This window comes from Indicator indicator, chromosome 29, assembly GCF_027791375.1.
Source record: "Indicator indicator isolate 239-I01 chromosome 29, UM_Iind_1.1, whole genome shotgun sequence".
NCBI lineage: Eukaryota > Metazoa > Chordata > Aves > Piciformes > Indicatoridae > Indicator > Indicator indicator.
The window spans coordinates 3,497,871-3,520,677 of NC_072038.1; the positions used below are offsets into that span (position 1 = coordinate 3,497,871).

A 22,807-nucleotide genomic window follows, 5' to 3' on the forward strand; every position below is an offset into this window, starting at 1 on the left:
TGGGCACCAGCCTGTGATGGCAGCCAGGCTGGGGGGCTGAGGAGGAGAACTGGCTGCATTTAACCCCAGACAGGTGGGTGGATGGGTTGATGGACAGATGGATGGACAGACAGACAGATGGATGGACAGCAAGACATTGCCAATGCTTTCATTCCTGGGCTGCATGTGACCAGCCCCTTCCTGACCTCCCTGGGGTTTTGCTGCCATCCCTGGGGCAGAACTAGGGACCTGGGAGCAGCCCTGGCCACCATCCCCAGGCTGGTACTGGCCCCACTTCTCAGTGGCTGCCAACAACCCCAACAGCTGCTTTTAAATGGAAAAAAAAAATCCTTAATGAAGCTTTAGAGCAGCTTCTCAGGAGGGACATTCATCCAGGGAGGTGATGCTGAAACAGCCAGGAAGAGGAGCTGGAGCTTGGCAGCTCCCTGGACAGCCTCCCAGCAACAACCAACTGCTCTTCATAGGCAGCTGCCCTGCAATGGGGCCAAGACCTCCTAGCAAAGCCCTGTCTGCTGCCCTAGGCACTGGTGGCTTTGTCCTTTGATCTGCTTCCCCAAACTCCTTTCCCTGCCCAGTGCTGCCTGGGAATCACAGCCCCTCCCTGCCCACACCCACGGGCCCGGCAGGGGTAGGGCTGTGTGAGACGTGATAATCAGGAGAAGAACTGAACCCAGCTCATCCATCACACCTGATTTACGGTTCCATCAGCCCCGGGATGGTGGGAGGAATATATTGCCCTTCCTCATTCCCCCCACAGCACACCCTCCCGGGGCTGCTGTGCCATGTCATGTCACAGCTCCCTGCCTGGTTTGGGAGCAGTTCTCTCTGACCTGAGCTCACAGCCAACCATGCCCAGCACCCAAAAAACCTGAGCAAGTGCCATAACTCTGGCTGCAGCCTTGGCACAGGAATTATCCCTCAGCCCTGGTGGATGAGTTATCACTCAGTCTGGTGAGTTGCCTTTTCCTTTGTGGTCAGACAAGCATGTGCCAAGGTTCATCAGTAAAGGGAGGTGAACAGGGAGGGGGTGCACAGGACCACGAGCACCCCTGTGATGGGGTAAAGCCAAGGGCAGCCCCAGGCTCATTGCTGGAGGATGGAAGAGGGGTCCCCAGCTGGTTGAAAATGTCTCTTTAATGACCTGGGCATGGAGTTTCAAGTCCCTTGAATGAAACCAGAACGTGACAGCAACACTGTGGCAATGAGTTTGGTGTCCCAGATGCCAGCGCTGCCTGTGGGGAGAGCCCAAGCCAGTGCACGCTAGGCGCCCCCCACCAAGCTCCTCTGGACCCGCCGAGCTGCTTGGAGCATGCTGCTGCCAACACCACAGGACCCTGGAAGGCTGGGAGCCACTGGCCAGCCCATGGGGACGCCGTGGCAAAGGACAGGCAGAGAGGTGCAGACACCCTGCCCGCCATGCCCCTCCATCACACCTCTGACTCCAGGCTGGAGACCCTCCGCCAGGACCCGCCGGCGTAGGGACTCGTCACCCCCCGGAGCACCGGAGGGTCCCTCCTCTCCGTGCCCGCCGCCCGCAGCAGGGTCGGCTCCCCGCGCCTCCCGCAGTCTCTGCAGCCGCTGTCCCAGCGCCCGGCTCCCCGGCCACAGCCCGCTGGCACCCCGGGGTGGTCACGGGCTGGCGGCGATCCCCGTGAGAGGTGTCCCAGGTAGAGAGGGAGGTTGGCGTAGGAGTTGATGCAGGCGTACGTCGTGCACGCCGGCACGGTGGCGATGGCACGGGGGTTCTGCCGGCAAGCCTCGCGGTAGGACGGCAGCCTGGCCATGGGCGAGCGCGGTGCCAGCCGGCCAGTGGCCTGGGGGCAGCGGGAGCCACAGCCGTAGGCTTCGGGGAAGAGGTCGGGCACGTCGGCGCGGGTGAGCGGGTGGGCAGCAGCGCAGCGCCGCAGCCCCCCGGGCCGCCGCTTCTCGCCCCTCTCCCCTGGCACCCTGGCACTGCTCGCCCGGCGGCTCAGCCTCTCCCGCTCCAGCCCCGCAGCCTCCGGCCGGGCCGGCTCAGTCCTGGCTCTGCAAGTCCTGGTGGCCTTCGGGAAGGCTCCACGAGGGCAAGATGCAGGCGGGAAGGGGCTGCCCACCTCCCGCCTCTTCTCTGCTGCTGAGAGGACCCGAGGCAGCGTCCCCGAGCTCCCGTGTTCCCCATGTCCCCCGTGTCCCCCATATCCCCCATATCCCCCATCCCCTTGCAGCAGGGGAGTGTTCTGCAGCCGGTCCCCTCGCCCTGCCGGCCGCTTGTGCTCCCTGTAGATGTCCGGTGGTGGAAGGTCCCTGGGGGATGTGGGCGGTGGAAGGGGAGGTCCAACATGGTTCCCCACCAGCACCTGCTCCCCAAATTCCGCCCCTGGGGAGGTCTTCACCAGGAGGTGGGGGAAACCCACCAGGGCTTCATCCACTGCACAGCCACCCCGAAACTTGAGGGGGTGGAGGAGGCGTGGGACGTGCTCGTTCGCCCCTCTCCACTTGTCCTCCCCAGGCAGCCGAGGGTCCACAGGGACAGGCTGGGGCAGCGGTGGCCCCAGAGAAGCACCTTTGGGAGCGTAGGCTCTCCCCAGCCTCTCAGAGGGGGCTAGGCCGGAGGAGGGGGCTCGGTGGGCACCGGTGCTGTTCTGCACCACGAGCTGGGGTGTCCTCAGGGAGAAGGTGGTCTGGAGGTGCTCGCTGCGGTTGCTCCAGTCCTCGATGGTGCGGGTGGCCTGCTCCAGCGAGCCGCCCACGCTGGCCGTGGACACCATCTCCTTGGCTGCCTGCAGCATCTTCAGCACGTTGGCCTGGGCCGAGCTGGCAGTGACGTCAGGCGTGGGCACCCGCCCGGGGCTCGCCAGGGTCTGCACCCCGCTGAAGCAACTGTAGATGCCCTGCAGAGAGAAGAGGAGGGGGCCCACCATCAGCAGGGGCACTGCACCCAGGAACTCGCCAAGCTGAGATGATGCTGCTGAAGCAGCTGATGGCACCGATGTCCCCTGCCCAGCATCCCCCAGCCGTGCCAGGGTGGATGACCCCATCTTCCATCACCCCTTTCCCCAGGGATGCTAATATGGATATGGGATGATTCCCAGAGCAGAGCTCTTTCCCCAAAACCTCCCAAAGGAAAGATCACATTATCATGAACATCTCCATTCCTTCCTGTGTGGGTCGAAGGGACAATGCCCACCAAGCCATGCCCATCCCCAAGACACCATGGGAAGACATCAGGGCCCTTTAAGAGCCTCTGCCAGCATCACTCACCCTGCTGATGGCCAGGAGGAAGTCGAGCTTGTGGGACTTGGGGACAGAGTGACGCAGCTTCCAGTAGACAAGGTGCTCCCAGGCAAAGACCAGGAGGCTCAGCCCCATGGCCACCAGCAGCATGTAGAAAACCCCAGCCATGTTGTCAATGTCCAGCTTGCTGCTCATCACCTCGTTCTTCTCATTCTGGCAGATCCCTGACAGCCAAACTGTCTCCAGCTTCTGGGTCTCACCTGGCCACAGACATGCACAGTGATGGTGGGGGTGAAAATGACCCTCCAGGGCATCATCTCCCCAAGCACAGCCCCACCCCACTATGGCTGAAGGAGAAGAAAGCCACCCCCAAGCCTCTGGAATTTTTATCACCTAGTCCTTGCCCTTGGCCTGAGCACCCTCACCAGTCACTTGTCCTTCTCCAGGACTCTCTCCCCACCCATGCATCAGCCAGCTGTGCTCATTGTCCCCTTCCCAAGATTCTCCCCCTGACCCTCAGACATCCTGCAAGGCCAGCTCCAGAATTTTACAGCCTGCAGAAGAGGAGGGAATCTTGGATGGAACAACCACCCCCAGCACCCAGCACGAGAGTTGCTGCTGTGTTTACAGTCCCCTGAACGTAGCCCCTTGGTGGCATCCTGCAAGGAACTGCACAGGGCCTGGTGACCAAAGTGCTTCTTTCTGGGTTAACTTTCAGGGCTGGGGTGGGATGAGGATGGGGACAGGGCTAAGGAGAAGCTCAGGAGACATGGCAAAGAGAAGCTCAGGGGACAGGGCAAAGAGGAGCTCAGGGGACAGGGCTAAGAGAAGCTCAGGGGACAGGGCAAAGAGAAGCTCAGGGGACAGGGCTAAGAGAAGCTCAGGGGACAGGGCAAAGAGAAGCTCAGGGGACAGGGCTAAGAGAAGCTCAGGGGACAGGGCAAAGAGAAGCTCAGGGGACAGGGCTAAGAGAAGCTCAGGGAACAGGGCTAAGAGAAGCTCAGGGGACAGGGCTAAGAGAAGCTCAGGGGACAAGGCTAAGGAGAAGCTCAGGGGACAGGGCAAAGAGAAGCTCAGGGGACATGGCTAAGAGAAGCTCAGGGGACAAGGCTAAGGAGAAGCTCAGGGGACAGGGCAAAGAGAAGCTCAGGGGACATGGCTAAGAGAAGCTCAGGGGACAGCAAAGAGAAGCTCAGGGGACAGGGCAAAGAGAAGCTCAGGGGAGAGGGCAAAGAAGCTCAGGGGAGAGGGCAAAGAGCAGCTCAGGGGACAGGGCAAGGAGCAGCTCAGGAGGACACCCACCATCTCCCAGGAACTGGAGCAGGGCCAGGTCGATGGCTCGCTTCCACCGCGAGTCCTTCTGCAGGGCGATGCCGTAGCCGGTGGTGGCAAACACCTTCCCGCTGCCGATGGTCACCAGCTTGCAGCCCTCGTCCTTGCCTGCCATGTAGTTGAGCACTGCCGCATCGTAGATGAAGGCATCCAGCTTCCTGCTCCACCAGCAGGAGAGAGGGTGAGTGGGAGGGGGCTGGCAGCCCTGGTTTTGGGGGGCTCTACCTCTTTAGGGGAGCTCTACCCGTTTTGGATAGCTGTAACCCATCTCAAGGGGTGTGTGTCCTCTTTGAGGGTCTCTGCCCCATCTTGGAGAGCTTTAACTCCATTTGGAAGGGAAGTACCCAACCGGGGGGGGGGGGGCTGTATCCCCTTTGGAGAAGCTATACCCTCTCTGAGGGGGGCTTCATCCCTTTTGAGGGGAGCTGTATGAAGCTGTACCCCATCCTCAGGGGGCTGTACCCTTTTGGGGGTTGGGGAGGGGGTTGTACCTCATGCAGGGAAGCCTCACAGAGCCATCCCCATCTGGGAGAGCTGTGCCTAGCCTGGGGAGCCCTCATCTCACTTGTGAGCCCAGCAGCCCCACCCCATCCAGGAGGCTGTGTCCCCATTCGGGTGGGGGGAGGGCATATTTCATCTGGGGGTGCTGTATCCCCTCTGGAGGGGCCGTACCCCATTTTGAGGCTGGTGAGGGCATCCTCCACGGAGCGCTGGTTGTACTTCACCATGTGGGTGTGCATGTCGGGGTAGTTGCTGCGGATGTTCCTCTCGGTGCTGCCGTTGGGGACGGTGCCGAAGCGGAACGGAGGGTACTGCTCCTGCGGCTTCTGAAACTGCAACGGGGAGCCCCAGGGAGCAGCATCACACAGTGGCCATCTCCCTGCCATCTCCCCTCTCCCCACAGCCAGCCTCCATTCCCATCTGGCTGCCAGTGACATGCAGCACCCCTGCCTCCCCCAAGTGCTCCCTACCCTAAACCAGGATTATATTCTTAGCCTCCCAGCCCAGGTACCAGTGACATGCAGCACCCCTGCCTCTCCCAGGTGCTCCCCACCCTAAACCAGGGTTATATTCTTAGCCTCCCAGCCCAGGTACCAGTGACATGCAGCACCCCTGCCTCCCCCAAGTGCTCCCTACCTTAAACCAGGATTATATTCTTAGCCTCCCAGCCCAGGTACCAGTGACATGCAGCACCCCTGCCTCCCCCAAGTGCTCCCTACCCTAAACCAGGATTATATTCTTGTCCTCCCAACCCAGGTACCAGTGACATGCAGCACCCCCACCTCCCCCAGGTGCTCCCCACCCTAAACCAGGATTATGTTCTTGGCCTCCCAGCCCAGGTGCCAGTGATATGCAGCACCCCCATCTCCCCCACGTGCTCCCCACCCAAAACCAGGATTATGGTCTGGGGTTCCCAGCCCAGGTGTCACCCCCACCTTCCTGTCACTCAGCCCCGACACGGTGTCGATGTACTGCTCCTGGATCATGAAGGCAGCCAGGTTGGCTGTGTAGCTGGCGAGGAAGATGACGGCGAAGAAGGCCCAGATGAGCACCATGATCTTGCTGGTGGTGCCCTTGGGGTTCTCAATGGGCACCGAGTTGTTGAAGACCAGAGCCCACAGCAGCCACACTGACTTGCCGATGGTGAAGGTGGGACCTCCTGGTCCTGAAGGACAGGGGACAGAGGGGGCAGCTCTCAGCACACAGCTGCAGATGTGTATCACCCCCTCCTGCCCAGCTCCCAGCACACAGCTGGGGATGTGTACCACCCCCTCCTGCCCAGATCCCACCTCCTGCAACTCACTTTTGCCACTGGTGAGGTTCTGGTTGTAGCCAACAGGGCTGAAATACTCAAACACAAAGACGGTGATGGCCACCACGGTGAGGCACATCACAAACATCATCACCCACACGGCTGGGCTGTAAGGCTCTGCAAGGCAAGCAGGACTCTGTCAGCCCCCTGGGACACCCCACAGCCCCCTGGAGACCCTCAGAAACCCTCCCCTTCATCCTGCTGAATATTTTCCCTCTTTGGAAAGGAGGCTAGCAGCACCACAGTCAAGCAGATCCACAGAGGACTGGAACATCTATCAAAGGAAGAAAGGCTGAGAGACCTGGGGCTGGTTAGCTTGGAGGAGGCTGAGGAGGGAGCTTTACAAATATCTAAGGGGTGAGTGTCAGAAAGATGGAGCCAGACACTTCTCGGTGGTCCCCAGTGACAAAACAAGAAGTAATGGGCATAAACTTGAACGTAAGTTCCATCTATACAAGAGGAGGAACTTCTTTACTTTGGGGATGGCAGAGCACTGGAGCAGGTTGCCCAGAGAGGAGGTGGAGTCTCCATCTCTGGAGACCTTCAAGGCCACCTGGACATGTTCCTGTGTGATCTGCTTTAGGTGATCCTGCTCTGGCAGGGGGTTGGACTCTATGATCTTCAGAGGTCCCTTCCAAATCCTACCATCCTGTAGTTCTGTGATTCTGTGAAGGGGGATGCTGTGAGGCTCTCATCAGTGGGAAGATGCTAATGAGATGCTGCCTATCTCCAGGGTCATCTGCAGGAGGGTTTGCTGTGGGATCACAGAGCCCTTGGTGGCTCTGACCACGGGATCATGCCTGCACCAGGCACAGGACCAGCCCCTCAGCCCCATTTAGCTCCTGGCAGAACCCCTCTAGAGCTGGGAGGGGGCAGCAAGCCCCTGCCTGGCCGGGCTGAGCTGGGATAGGGCAGCAGGAGGCATCTGAGCCCTCAACGTGTGGCTGCTGAGGTCCATTTGTCAGCATGTCCTTCGCTGTCAGCCAGGACAGGCCTCCCCTGACGGGGATGCAGCTCATTAGCGAGGAGAGAGCGGAGCTGCAGGGACCACTGCCTCCTGCCCTGCCCAAACAGGGGCCTGCTGAAGGTGACCCCTACTCTGAAAGGAGGAGGGTGGTCAGGATCTGTGGTATGGCTGGGGACAGGAGGGGTAAGATGTGTCCAGGTCAATGATGTCCTACACCCCACAGCATCCCTGGCACCCACACCCATCCACACCCCACAGCATCCTTGGCACATACACCCCACAGCATCCCTGGCACCCACATGTACAACATCCCTGGTACCAACACTCACCCACACCCCACAGCATCCCTGGCACCCACATGTACAACATCCCTGGTACCAACACTCACCCACACCCTACAGCATCCCTGGTACCCACACCCCACAACATCCCTGGCACCTACACTCCACAGCACCCCTGGCACCTACACACACCTCCCTCCAGCTGAGCCATGGTGCCACCACTGTGCCCTTGCCGAGAGCCCCAAGCCCTGCATCTCCTGCTGACCTTGGCCAGTCTCCTCTCCTTCCCAGGCTGCAGCTTTGCTTTTCTAAGACTCAGTAAATAAAAGTTTTTAGCTCTGGTGATTTCCTAAGCCACAGGCTTAGCCACAGGCTCTGGTGGTGGTGGCAGGGAAGAGATGTCCAGAGCTGAGCTCAGAGCTGGCAAATCCCTGCCTGGTTTCCCCCCATGTCCTCATCCTCCCTCCTCCACAGAAGCAATGAAGAGGAGGCAACCACCCATGGCAGTCTCTGTCTCCACAATAAAAGGATTATTCAGGAGAGGAGAGGAGGAAGCCCCAAAGCCAGCAGCACAATCTCCTTCCCTTTTGACTTCCTTTTGACTTTGGCTTTTTTTTTTTCTTTTTCCTGAAGTTATTAAACATGAACAATATTTCTGATTTCCTTTTGTCAGCATCATGGGATCAGCAGACAGACAGACAGACAGAAGGAGGGACGTGGGGCTTACCCAGGAAGGCAGAAGGGGAGACAGTGCCATTGCTTCTGGCCACCATGACGCTGATGCCTGTCTCCACGAAGGGCACGGAGAAGTCCACGATCTCGGAGCGCTCCTCGTTGATGGTGAGGGAGCCGATGGCCATGTCTGCACGCTTGTAGTACACCTGGAGAAGGGGCAGGTGGGCTCAGGGGGGGCACAGGTCCCAGCAGAGGGATCCAGACCGCCTTCCCCAGGCGTTTCCTCATCTCCAACATTTCAAACCCTAAATTTTGTTTTTTTTTTTTTTTTCTTTAATATTAGCTTCTTAAATGACCACAACCACAGCCAGATGTGGGCTCAGATGACTCCCTCTTCATCCTCCTCCACTAGCCTTTCCCTATAAGCTCATGCAGAGTTGTGCCCTGCCAAGAGTCCCACCACAAACACCCTGACTCCCATCTCCAGCGGGGACTTCTCAGGTTCTTTACCATGAGGGTGGAAGAATATTGGAATGAGTTGCTCAGGGAGGTAGTTGAGGCCCCATCCCTGGACATAGTCAAGGTGAGGGTCAACAAGGCTCTGGGCAACATGATCTAGTTGAGGATGCTCCTGGTTACTGCAGAGAGGGTTGGAATAGATGTCCTTTGGAGGTCCCTTCCAACCCAAACCACTCTATGATTCTATGTCCCAGGGAAGCAGGGTCCCCAGGGAGGGCTGGAGGTGGGGTCTGAGCCATGCCCACTCTCACCTCCCCAATCATGCCATTCCAGACCCCACGGACAATCTTGCCATGTTTGCCATTGGTCACCAGATAGAGGTCATAGGAGAACTTCACCGCCTTGGCCAGCTTCTTCAGGATGTCAATGCAGAAGCCTTTGCAGCACAGCTTGGTGTAGGGATCCACGAGGCCGTCGGCACTGAAACCACACCAGGACAAAACGGTTTGGCCCAAGCAAAGACGCTCTGAGCCGCTGGGTGCTCCCCTGGACAACCTTTTCCCCCGTGGGAGTGGTGGCCAAAAGTGGCCGAGCTCCACGCTGGGTGCTGACCTGTGGGAGGAGTTGGTCTGCTTGCGGCAGGGCACGGTGTTGCGCACGCACACCCCGGTGCTGGGGTCGGTGTTCTCCACGATGACAAAAGGTCTCTCCTCCAGCGTGGCCACCGTCAGGTGCCGGTTGTCCACCACAGGCTGCATGAAGGAGCCGTAGCGGGGCCATACTGGGTACTTCATGTGGATGATGCCTTTCTCCCACTTGCCCACCTGCCCGGGAGGGAGAGCACATGGTCAGCCCAGCGAGGAGCTCTGGAGGTCACACAAGGTCTCATGTCCACCCTCCCCAGGCCTTCAGGCTTGTTTCTCCCACAGCTTTGTTAGGCTGGAGCTCGGAGACCCATCTCAGCATCCCTCTCCCCATGCACCCACTTCAAGGTGCTTCCTCCTGGGCCCCAAGCACGAGGAAAAACCTTTGCTGACTCTTGTCCCTTTCTGTTGGACAATTCTCACTGAAGCCAGCACCTGACACTGTAAGATGCCAACAAATTATGCTTCATCCTGCATGCACCTTAGGGATGAAAGGAGAGAGCTTTTTTTAACTGCTCCCTAATGCAGATTCTCTAGCTCAGAAGAAGGTGCTTGCAAAATGAGGCCTCTTCTTCCTCCCTCTGTCCCACCAATGGCACTACCCAAGATGGTGGTGTGCTTGGTGAGCACAAACCTGGCCAAACTTCACCAAATGTTTCTTTTTTTTTAAATTAGAAAAGGCCCTTCATACAGCTTGGTGCAGGTCTAGATGTTTGGGTGCTGTTCTCCAAAGCTGGGCAGCTGCTTTTTTTTTTTGCCTCTTTGGGAATTTTTCAGCCACATTGTAGGAAAAAAACTCAGTTACTGGCAGAGCTGTGGTGCCCAGCATTGCTGCAAAGCCCCATGGGGCCGCCATGGGGAACTTCAGACAGCCTGCCCCATAGTGAGACCTCAGCCTGTGCATGGCATCAGGCTCTCCCTGCCCAGCCACCCCCAGGTGTGCGAATCCTGGGGAGTCAGGGGTCCTACCATCTCCCAGAGCCGGTGCTGGTTGAGTGTGATCACCACCATGGTAGGTCTGACCAGGTAGCCACCTTCATTGAAGGAGAAGTCTCTGTGCTCCCACGTCACATTGAGGAGATGCCTGGCAGGACACAATGCCCATAAGCCCCTGTCTGTGCAGCCCAGCCCCATGCAGCCCTCCTCCTCCTCCTCCAGCTCTAGACAGGCTGCCATAGGTCCCATGGAGAGACATGCAGCTGAGAGATGAGAATTAGATTTATCTCCTCTGTATGGAACAGCAAGCAGCTGGAGGAAGCCCTGGCATCAAGGAGGCACTGAACATGGACAGCCGCAGAGTTGGGGATGCACAGACTGCCAGAGCAGCCCCATGGTGCCACGTCTGCACGGCAAAGCAGAGCTGTGAACCTCCCCCCACCCTGAGACCTGCCATCTTTCCTGGGTTGCAGACAAGCACAGGAAAAGGCAAGAGATTCTCTGAGGTTGTGCCCCAGAAGAAATCCAGTCAAGAGATACGGACCACCAGCTGCAGCCCACAGCAAGCATCACCATCCTGCCTGCCAGCTCCATCCTCCTCCTCCTCTGCCCCTTCCATCACTATAGGGAGGTGAAATACTGGAAGAGGCTGCCCAGAGAGGTGGTGGAGGCCCCATCCCTGGAGACATTCAAGGTCAAGCTTGATGAGGCCGTGAGCAACCTGATTTAGTTGGAAACATCCCTGCTGACTGCAGAGGGGGGGAGGGTTAGACAAGATGACCTTTGAAGGTCCCTTCCAACCCAACGCATTTCATGGTTCCACGATTTCCCCATCCCCTCCATTTCACACCCAGCCCGGGGGGGGGTCCCCAGAGTCTCACCGGTAGAAGCTGTTGTTGGCAGGGGTGGCCCCAGCAGGGGCCCAGCAGTCCCTTCCCACCTCCGGGAGGTAGCCGTGGGCCCGGAAGAAGCTGGCTGCCCCCATGGCGATGATGGCCACCCCGTCCCGCACCTTCTGCCGCAGGCTCAGCTTCCAGCTCTCCGTCACCACGCTGATGAGGCCCACGGGGAAGGAGGCAGGCGGCACCTCCATGTTGCCCACCGTCAGGCTGGGCACGATCCAGACATAGCCTGGCCCCACCAGGCCGGCTTGCTCTGCCATGGCGAAGAGGTACTCGGCCTCCTCTCGCGAGCAGTAGACGATGAGGACCTGGGCGTCGATCTGCCTCAGGAGCCGCTGCGTCCTGGAGTTGCTCCGCTCCTGGCTCATCTCAAAGGTGAGCACCTCCTGCAGCTCCCAGCCGAAGTAGCTGGCGTCCGTGAAGGAGCGGATGACCTCCAGGAAGATGCTGTAGCCCGGGTAGAGGCTGGTGATGACGGTAAAGGAGCTCCAGTCGTATTCCTCCAGCACCTTGAAGATCACCTGGATTTGCTGCTCGATGGAGACGCCCAGCTGCAGGAAAGCTGAGCCAGGCTCCTGCGGGAGGAGAAGGGGTCAGGGGCTGCTCCGGCACCACGGTCCGGGTCTCTTGCACCCGTGCAAGCTACCTTGAATTTACCATCAGGGAGGGTTTTGAGGGAGCCAGGAACCACAGAGGTCCATGGGCTAGAGACACCCAAAATGAGGCTGATCCACTGGTGGTCTCCAAGGAATCTTGTCCCATGCAAAGGGCCAAACCCTTCAGCCTCTCCTCTGTTTCTCAGCTTATTGAGCAAAAATTCATCTCTCCTCCAAAGGAGATCAACGATTTCGTCTCAGGCAGGAGAGGGAGGGGACAAGGGATCTGCCAGGAGTGTAAATCCCATCCCAGCTCCAACTTGCTACCTGCTGTTGGAGCCCACACTGCTCCTTCCCACCCGTCCCACTTCCCTGGCCATCTGGCCTCTCATTAGCAAACCTTAATTGATCTGATTCTGTCTTAAATGATTCAGCCAGTGGATTTTGCAGAAGGTCGTATGCAGGCAACAGGAGTTTGCCACCCTGACCTCCTCCAACTCCAGAGAAATAACTTCTCCAGTAAGGGGTGAGCCCTGGAGAGCTGCAGGAACATCTGACCCATGAAAGGAGGAGACTGAACCTTCAAACACATCCCTCCACCGCCCCACAATACCCAAAACCTAAAGAAAGCTGCATTAAAACAGCCAGGTCACAGCAAAGCCATGGTTTTGAGTTGCCTGGGGCTTCATCTGAGAGTTCTGCACCCACACAAGTCCTCTACACCCACCCAAGTCCACTGAACCCACACAAGTCTATTGCACCCTCTGCCACCCATCCACAGTGAGCAGCAGCTCCGGGTGGTCCGGAGACACCAATCCGTGCAGGCAGGGCTGCCAAGCTGCCATCCACGGAGTCTAGAGCCCAAAACCTCTGGGCAAGCAGATCATGAAAGCAATGCCCTGAGGAGCAGCAGGGTCTCCAGCCCAAGATGCTGTGCCCTGGGAAGGAGCCAGTGTCAGGACCTCTCCAATGACCAGGCTGGGCAGTGTGAGGCAAGCAGCCAGCAGGAGATAACCCAAATCTCCTCCCTGGGAGGGACAGGAGCCTCGCTGCAGCCTGCTGCCCAGCACCCTCTAGCCCAGATCCAGCTCTCCCTGCCACCAGCACTTCCCTGCAGGCAGATGACAATGACAGTGACAGTGACAGCATCTGACGATGGCAAGGAGCAAAGAAGCCAAAAATCCTGGTTTAGGCCACAGTGTACCTGAGATGGCTGCCACAGAGGAGTGAGGATTCTCCACAGAGCCTTCCCAGCCATTTCTGGCCCCAGTGGAGTGGGGAAGGATAAGGTTGGGAACTACCAACCCCAAACTGCCCTGGCACTGCCCATGCCACAAGTCTGGCACCCTGTGCTGGGTACAGACTGGAGGGGATGGGAACCATGATACCAGGGAAGATCCTTCCACAGGGTACTGAAGTCCTTTTCCCATAACAGGGCACCTCCTTGAAGTCCACTCCGTGTCCTGCCACCCCAGCTGGTCATATTGCTGCAGCCACTGCCCATTCCTGCCTGTGAACCCCCACACGGCAACCCAGCAGCTCCTCTGTCCTCCAGAACTACCCACCCCACACCTGACCCTCTCCAGTAACCTCTCCTCTCACCCACCCACCCCTGAAAGAGCCCCCAGCAAAGAGCTCACCTTTGGGGTGAGGACCACGGCAGACCCCCCGCTGATGCTGATGACAGGGACCTGGGTTTGGGAGGAGATGAAGTCAAGGATCTGGGCCACAGCCTCGGTGCCAACGTTGTCCTCAAAGACGATGCCGTGGATCTTGTGGCTGGCAAGGATGTTGCAGATCTGAGTGAGGAGGGTGCTGGGGTTGGTGTTGTTGACCACGACGGTGATGGGATGGATCTCCAGGGGCATGTCCAGGAAGCTTTGGGGACTCAGGCGGGAGCGGATGTGCAAGGGGTAGGATGTGCCCCCGAACACCACGGCCACGTTGACCACCGGCTCCTCGGGGCCCGGCAGCAGGAGGTCGGTGAAGGCAGCCGCGCAGCCCAGCACCATGGACAGTAGCAGAGCGTGCGCCGGCGCTCTGCCCATGTCCACCGCCGCGTCCCTGCCAGGACAGGACACAGCCCCTCGCATCCAGCCGCCTGCCAGCACCCCCAGCCCCTCTCACCCCAGCCCTCCCCACCACCTCGGCACGGCACAGGGTGCGCTGACCCCAGGACGGGAGGGAAACCCTTGAACTTTGGCGGTCAGAAGTGGTAGAGGGATGCCCATAGGGCCCTACCCACCACACAGCCCAGTGTGGTGTCTCCTGTCCCCAGACTCACCAAAAACTTTTTCAAGCTGGTCTTCTCTTCCCACTACAGCTCTACCCTAATCTCACCACCACCCTCCTACCCCTACCCCCTCTCCAGAAGACATCACTGGTGGATGCTACTTATGGCCCCTTCAGCCAGGGGAGGGGACAGCAGAGAGGGGTGACAGGAGGAGCTGGCAGCTCCCTGGTGCCTCTCCCCACAGCTGACAGCCACCTTTAACACTTCAAGTCTTTGCCCTTGAGGTAGGGCTCAGCTTTGCAACCCCCATGCTGGGATTCTGCAAGGCGCACAGTCCCCAGAGCAGCCGGTCTCCTGCCTGTCCCCTGCCTATTTCCCTGCCCCAGCCCCCTCACTGCCACTTCCCAAATCCCATCCAAAGCACCACTTGGTCCATTATCTCCAAATGCTCCCCCCCAGGCACCATCCTTCGGATTTACCCCCTGCTCCCCATACCCCTGATGCTTGTCCCCCACTACTGTTGCCCACCCAGCTGAGACATCCACCACGCTGTGTTTCTGCCAGCAGCACCCAAAAGTCAGCCTCTGGAGGGAGGTATCTGGGAATAATCTCCCTGCCAGACCCCCAATTCCCCCCTGTGTGTGGATACCCATCCCTCAGCAGACAGGATGGCAGGTTTTTGGTGGGGCACAATACAACCCCGTGTTGGAGCTCACCCCTTCCTCAGCAAAACCAGCCCATGATGAGACCTGCAGCCAGGGACACCCAAGCCTCTCTGATCCCCATTGCAGCCAGTGCCATCCCCCCAGCACCACATTGCACAGCGGGGAGGGGGACAAGAATTCCTCTGCGGTGGCACCGGCCATGCACTGGTGTCTCTCCATGCAGCAAGCTGCCAGCTGGTGCTCAGAAACGTCACTGGCAATTAAAAGCTGCTGTTGCTTAACACATCCTCAGCACAGCCACAAGAGCCCCTCGCTGAGTCCTGGTTAGTTTCGGGGTCTGGGCTGCCCTGGGGACCCTCACCCCAACGCCGCTCCATGCCGCAGTGATGCGCAACCCATGGGCACACTGCGACAGCACCAAAAGGCAGGACACAGACACAGACTGCCTGGATGGGCACCCTGCAAGAGCTGCTTGGAGAGGATCTGAGCACCAGGGCTCCATGTGCCCCCCAGGCAGACAGGGCACATGAACCCCATAAACCCATCCTGTACCCCATGTGAATACCGGGAGGGCTTGAGCACCAATGCTCACCAGGCAGCCTCTCTCTTGCCCTGCTGGGTCGCTCACCCCCAGCACCCACCCTCACCCAAGCTGGGTTCACCCTGCCTGGCCGCATCCCCCTCGCCGCCCACATGGCAGCCGGCTGAGCCACAGGAGCCACAAGGCCACACCGACGGTCACAGGCAGGGCTGGAGAGGGTGGTGGGTGAGTCATGCCACGCTGGCAGCGTCCCATGCCCTGGCACAGCCAACCCAGTGGTGGGGCAGCCCGCACCACCCGCTCCTCACTGCAAATCCCTGAGTATTTTTAGTCCCATGATAAATAATTCATCGGGAATCCGGCACCGGCTACCCGAGTCCGGAGGAAGGGGAGCAACACGCCACCCAAAACAAACAGAGCCTCTCTCCCAGCAGCTCTGCCCTGTCTGAGCCCTCCTCAAGGACATTTAAATATACTCTGGGCCCTCCTGGGGACTGGTTGGGTTGGCTCGTGCCAGCCCTGGCATCTCACCCATCTCAGGCCCGTAGCCTTTTCCTCCTCAGCCCAGCTCTTCCCCGTGCTCAGGAGCCTCTCCTAGAACCGAGTAACCCAAGCACAGGCCAGCTGCCCCCTCCTGTGATGCCAAACACTCCTGCCAAAGGGGTTGCTCCTCTCCCAGCTGCAACTGGAGGCAGGTTTGGACAAACTGGTCTCCCAGTGGACTGAGCCACAGGTTGAAAGCATCCCCGGTGCTGGCAACCGGAGCAGGCAGTGGCAGAGGGGAGGTGGGCATGGGTAGATCACATCCTTCAGCAGTGGCTGAGACAATCAGGGGAATGAATTTCCATTCTTCCCAGGAATCCAGGGCCACCAGCCAGAGCCCTCAGTGGCTGCGGAGGAAGAGGATGGAGGAGTTCAGGGCCAGTGAGCCTGTGGCTGGCAGGGGTTCCATAGATGGGTCGGAGCCAAGGCTGCTCCAAAATGGCTGGATCTGGGATGTGAAGAGCAGCCAGATCCTCCAGCCCTGCTGACTCTGTGCTTCCAGCCTGATCTTAACATGAGGATGCTGGAGGGGTACAGGGAAATGTGGTTTGGGGCTTTTTTTTGGGTGGTGAGGCAGGTAAATCACAGGAACGTGGTAAAGGGCAGAGGAGGAACGGAGCCTGTCCCTGTGCCACTGCCTGAGCCAGGGCTGCTCCCAGGCTCAGCACAACACAGCAAAGCCCTCATGGGCGTTCAAAAAACCAACCAACCAACCAACCAAAATAAACAACAACAAAAACCATTTTTCAACATCTTGTAGCAAGCACTGTGGGGTTGCTCCTCTGGAAAAAGGCCTTCCCAAAAGGGAGGTTTTCCAGCTGGGCAAAGGGCTGGTGGAGCAGCAGAAAGGTGGCTCTGGCCGGGAGCTCAGACTTGCTAATCCTACCTCCCAGCAGCCTCCCTGGGGGCCAGAGGACACCCACAGAGCTGCTCAGTGGCTTTGGCACTTTTTTTGTTGTTGTTGTTGTTCCTTTGGAGTGGATTTGAGCAGGTTAAGCCCCTTGCTAGGCACAGCTTCACCTGACACACCAAACACCCGCAGAAACCTCCTGCTAAAGGCACGACCCGAGACCTCACCTCCCACCACCCCCTAAAAATGGCATTTTAATGCAACAGGGAAAGTTTGCTCCTCATTGTGAACCTCCTTTTGCCCTCTCTCCCCTGCTCTGAGGTGGAGGAAGCTCATGCAGATATTTCGACCTCAAGGAAGGGAGAAACCAAATCCCAAAATGCTAAATGTGGCTCGAGAAAAAGAAACCTCATCCCCACACCCCCCACACAGCCTCCAAACCCAAAACCACACGGAAGGAGCAGCCTGTGCCAGGGAAGGGGCATCTGCTGCCGATGCATGCAAAGAGCAGAGCAAACCTGAACCTGGTGGGAGCCATGCAGGGAGGACAGGGGAGCACCGGGGAGGGGCACCGGGTTCTGCCAGGGCTTGTCATTGCCTGGATGGGCAACACCCCTCTAGAGCAACAAGAGCTAGACGGGAGCCCCCCAGAAGGAGGGAAAACAACAAAATCTCCCCAAAGACAACTCGTCGCCATCCCTGTCCTCATGCTAGGAGGACAACTCGGGAGGAAGAGGCACTGGCAGCCCGCGGATGGTGCCAGTCTCCTTTCAACCTTCATCTGCCAGTAGCCAGCATCACCCCCCTCTTCCTCCCCCGCACCTCCGACAGCAACAGTTGCGGGTCGGGGGCTGCGGGCCGGGGTGCAGGGGGTGGGGGCCGCACTCGCACGCTCCAAAACGCAGCTTAAAAAGGTCGAATATGGATTAGCCAAAAATAAACGGCAAGTGTCCTGCCTGTCGCTGGGTTACGCAAGGTGGCAGAGGGGGGGACGCAGGGCTGGTGGCACCCAGGGAGGTCTCCTTTCTTGTTCCTGCCTTCCTTTCCCTCCCAAAAATCCCCACAGCACAGCTCCCGCATTCCAGGATCATCCCGTCCCCTGCCCAGGACGTGAGCAGGAGCTCTCGGGGATGCTGAGGCAGAGATAAATGTCAAAGGCAAACCGCCCCCAACCCAAAGAGAACCCCCCGCCCCATCCCTAAAAGTTACTGTCGGCAGTGCCAAAGCGGTGGGCAAAGCCCGTCGGGGGTCTCGGTTGTCCCCCAGCCCGCCCGGTACTTACGGGACTGCCGCTGCTCGGTGCCTACATGCCCCGGGGCTCCGGCGGGGCTCCTCGTCCCACCGGGGGCTTGGCTCTTCCCAGCCCTCTCTTCCTCCTCCTCTTCCTCCGGGGCAGCTCCCAGGGGCAAGTTCGGCCCCCGCCGCGGCTGCCGCGGGGGTCCAGCTCCCGCCGTCGGTCCCGGCTCGTCCTTGGCGGCGGCGGCGGCGGCGGCTCTGCAGCGGCGGCTGGAGGCAGGGACGGGAGCGGAGGAAGGAGGGAGCGGGAGTGAAACGGGTGTGCACGGGGGGGGGCCCGGTGGCAGCAGGTGTCTCGGTGGCCGCCGGGCCCCGGCAGCCATCTCCCCCCCCTCCAAACTCCCCTCCTCCGCCTCCCCGCACCGGGACCGGAGGGGCTGCCCCGGCGGCGCTGGGGAAGGCTGCGGTGATGTGGGGGGGGCACGGGGGCGGTAGAAGGACAGGACGTGTGTCCTCCCGCCTCGCCGCAACTTCGGGGCTGGCCGCCAGCCCCGGGGACGGGAGGGGACGCGGAGGATGGAGGCGGGCAGCTCTCCCCTGCCCAAACGCGGCCCGCCTCCCCTGGCACCCGGGGCCGGTCCCACAGCTGCGGAGGGCAGGGGGCAGGACACCCCGCTACCCCACCTCCTCCTTCGTCCCCTTCCTTTTTTCCCAGGAGGAAAAACTCACCGCAAAATGACACAGCTCTTGCACACACTCCCGCCCCCTCCCCGTGCGCTTCTCGCCCCCCAGCCCCAAGCTGGAGGGTTGCAAACTGTTTCAGTTGGACTCCCTACCCGCTCCCATAAATATCTTCCAGCCCTGTGTCAAGTGAGTTGGTGGGGACTGGGCAGCTGCCCCCCCCACACACACACACTCCCCCGTGCCCCCCAGCCGGTGCAGGGCAGCCCCAGGGTCCCCGTCGGTCACGGGAAGGGAGGCTGGCACAGAGCAAAGCCTCCGCCGGCAGCAGCATCCTCCAGCTGTCGCCAGGACCAGTATTAAAGCATCAGCTGATCCCCTGCACTGGTTTAGAGCGTGCCAGCCTGGGGGGAGAAGGCCGGGTGAGCCAGCAGAGGAACGGGGGAGATGGGCAGGGATCCTGCCAGGGTCTCCTTGCACCCCCCTGAGTGCCCACTCTGCCTCCAAACCAGTTTGTGCTCTGCAGCAGCTGGACCACGGCTCCTGGCAGGGCCTGGCAGGGACTAGGGCCCAATTCAGGTCCTGCCAGGTTGGACAGCTGCTTCCAAACCTCCCCGTGCCACAGCTCAGAACCACCCCAACACCAGGCATCACCCTGGCAGCATCTGTCTGGCCCTGCCAGCGTGGGGTGCCAACAGTGTCCACGTCCAGGTGCTGCCCTTCTGCCTGCCCCCCTGTGCAAGTGCCCTGCACGGGGACATGATCACCCAAACCCAAGTCATTTAGGACTGCTGGGTGGTTGCCACCCAACCTGGCACCGCAGCCACTGGCAACAGCATCCCTGTGTCTGCAGGGCCCCTGGAAAGGCTGTTTCCAGAGAGGTTTCAATCCTGCTGCCTGTGATTATCCGTGAGCTGCTTGATCCAGGACCTCCCTGCACTGTCCCCTGTCCCCAAGGCAACCCAGCCACCCACTGTGGATGCTTTCAGGGCACCTCAGGGTCACACGAGAAGGAAGGGGAAAAAAACCCAAAACAAAACAAACAAAAAAAAGCAACAAAACCACTGGAGAAATGAAAAAATACATTTTGGGGTTTATTTTAATCCCTGTGAAAGCAGCACCTGCTCTCTGTGGGAAAGCTCAGCCAAATCTCCCAGGCTGCTGTGGTGTGGGGGCTTGGGATGAGGGGGGTCATGGGACCTTGCACCCTTCTCTCAGCTGCCCACTGGCCTCATCCTCCTCTCCCAGGCTCAGGCAGTTCCAGCTGCCCAGCACTGCCTGGTTCTGCAGCACTGGCTTGTCTCTTCAGCACTGGCTCTCTCTTGCCCAAGGAGAGGAGGTTTAAGGGTTAGCAACAGGTCCTCAAGTCCCTTTTTTCTGGGCAGCAAAAGGGTTGCCTTGGGGTTTGACATTGAAAGGGGCAGCAGCTGCATTTAACCCCTTCTGTTGCCTTCATGGTCAGGTGTGACAGGGCATGGGGGGACCACCTTTCTGAGGACCTGGTCCCTTGGAGCTGGCACAGAACCTCCAAACCACTCCCATGCCCTTGATGCCCTCCAACCCCTGGCAGTGATATCATTCACCTCTCCCAGGATCGGCTGCTTCCCAGGCTGGATCCCTTGGAGGGTCTTGGGTCACACTTATTTCAGCCCCAGTGATGTCTCATGGAGAAAATGATTCCCAGCAGAGCTCTCAGCATCCAGGTGGGGCAAGGAGGGCAACAGCAACCTCCTCCCAGGACCATAACCATCTCCCTGTCATCCCCAAGACCCTGCAGAATCTTCTCCCCAGGGGATATTTAGCCTCCAGCCCAGCCCAAACCCTACACACGGGACAGGTAGTCAATTCCAGATCTGGGACAGAGCTGAAGGGTGTCTGCAGCATGGGACAAGGACCAATGGTGACACAGATGCTGGGACCCTCCCCAGACATGTCTCCTTTCCCTTGGGAGTCAAACCCCATCCATGCAAGGGGCTGCACTGAGAGCTTGCCTCCAGGATTTAGGATTTTCCTGGCAAAGTCCTTCAGTGTCTTAAACCAAACAAAACCCACACCACTTGTTCTGGGGGAAATGCAGAGATACCCCAAATCCAACCCCCTGCTGGGCTAGGGTCCTCACATCCTGGTGCAGCTCATGGGAGCTGTTCTGCTAACATCAAAAAACTTTATTGGAGCATTTAATCAACAAAAGTCCTTTTTTACAGTAAAACTAACAAATCAGATAAAACAAACAAAACCCCCAAACCTTTGATGGCTACAAAGATCCAGACTGAAACAAAAGCACCAGCAGCACCCCAAGACGAAGACCACAACCTCAGGAGATGCAGGAAGACTTTTCCTCCTGGTTAGAAACCTTTGATTTCCCCAGCTCCTTGGTGCCACCCTCTCTGGGCATGCTGGGCCCTCTTTGCCCAGCTTTCTGGGCTGGGTGTGGATAACACAGGCCTGAAGCTGCCTTCCCTCCCCTTTCATCCTCATCCTTGACTCCACTGCAGTGGTACCTTGGTGTGGGACCTTTGATGTCACAGTGAGTCCCTCCTCCATGGTCCTAACTTGATAAGAGAGCACTCAGCCTTGGTGATTTCCTTGGTGATTTTCTTGCAGGAAGCTCTGTGAGCCAGTTGATATCTGCAAGGCACCACACTCCAACAGCTCCTGGTGTGCAGCCACCTTCTGCAGGGAAGATCCCACTGGCAGGCAGGCCAGGGAGTGAAGGGGATGCAGGGAGGGATGCAGGAGGCTGATGTTAGTCCAGCTTTGCACCAACCCATCCAGGCCAACACTGTCATCATCAAAGTGCCTTGGGCTCTATTCAGGCTCCTTACATCCCATCCCAGCTCCTCTGGCATCTTGCATCCCAGGCTGGGGTAAAGCCCCACACAGCATATCCTGCCCCAGCCCCCTCCATTCTGGTTCCCTCAGCCCTGCAAAGTCAATGGGAGCCCAACAACTCCCAGTATAATCCCACGCCCAAGCCCATGCCCACAGCATCCACCCCGAGGTGCACCCACAGCCAAGGCAGTATTGCACAGCTTGAGCCTGTGTCTGTAATACCTCCAGCTCTGCAGGACAAGCCTCTAAATCAGGACTTTGGGAAGGAGAAGACCTGTGGCTGTGAACTCCTGGAACAAAGCCAAAGTCATCCCTGGAAGGGCAGGATGGCAGCTGGGTGGCACAGCCCATCTGAGCTGACCCCATGAGCTCCTGACACATCTGGGATTTAGCCACAGACCTCCAACCATCCCAGACTTGCACTCATCCTGGACCTGCACCCATCTTGATCCTGCACTCATTCTGATCCTGCCAACCATCCTGATCCTGCACCCACCCCTATCCTGCCTGTCAGCTGCCAGGCCCTCTTCCCCAGAAGTCTGCCCTAAAATTAAGAAATTCTGAGCCCGGCCACTCCTGTCCCTCTGGGTCTCACTTAAGAAGCAAATTTGGGTGTAGATCACCTTCAGACAGAAGTTTTGAACAGTAGGAGGAAGTTCTTCACAATGAGGATGCTGAAATACTGGAACATGTTGCCCAGAGATGTGCTGGAAGCCCCATCCCTGGAGACATTCAAGGTCAAACTTGGTGAGGCCCTGAACAACCTCATCCAGTTAAAGGTGTCCCTGCTGACTGCATGGGGGTTGGACAAGATGACCTTTGAGGATCCCTTCCAACCTGATGCATATTGATTCCTCTCATGCTCCTTTTAACTTCATGGTCACCCACAGGCACCATCCTCACCTTCCCAGCCTGTTCCATCCCATTCAGGGCTTTGGTGCTTAACCAGCCACAGAGAGCTGGTTGCTATATCTCAGATCTCAGCAGCCACAAAAGCAATTGAGGCAGGAACCAGAGCAAGGAGAAAGGTGGGAGAGAGGCCAGGGGATGGTGCTGTGCCCAGTGCACACACAGAGCACAGCACAGATCCAGCACAGCTCCACTCCACTGCCACCATGTCCTACCCTCACAGTAATTAAGGGAGCTAAAATAAACAGGGATGGTTCCATCCCTGCAGGATTAATTCCTCCTCCTGGAGGGGGTGTGAGCATGTGCCTGCTGGGCTGTCCCAGAGGTTGGGGATAAAGCAGCCAAAACTGTCAGGTTGGAAATGGAAATTTCCCAGGAAGGGAGGGAATTGCTTCTTTCTGGGGCATAACCAGCCCTTGCCCTCCACAACTTCACTCCATGCTGTTGTGTCCCTGAATAGCTCAAAGCAGCTGCTGGGAGTTTACATCTCCCTTACCTC

At 58.7% G+C, this 22,807-nt stretch overlaps 1 protein-coding gene across 1 annotated transcript; it reads right to left on the reverse strand.

Annotated features, from left to right (window-relative positions):
* Positions 1-1,427: 1,427 nt before the first annotated feature.
* Positions 1,428-21,111, reverse strand: GRIN2C (glutamate ionotropic receptor NMDA type subunit 2C). The gene is given in 15 exon segments (XM_054394052.1): positions 1,428-2,870; positions 3,241-3,473; positions 4,516-4,703; positions 5,218-5,378; positions 5,982-6,211; positions 6,350-6,475; positions 8,334-8,487; positions 9,052-9,220; positions 9,353-9,564; positions 10,354-10,468; positions 11,202-11,797; positions 13,459-13,882; positions 17,933-18,312; positions 18,315-18,532; positions 21,069-21,111. Coding segments are annotated over 15 exon segments (4,692 nt in total).
* Positions 21,112-22,807: the final 1,696 nt, after the last annotated feature.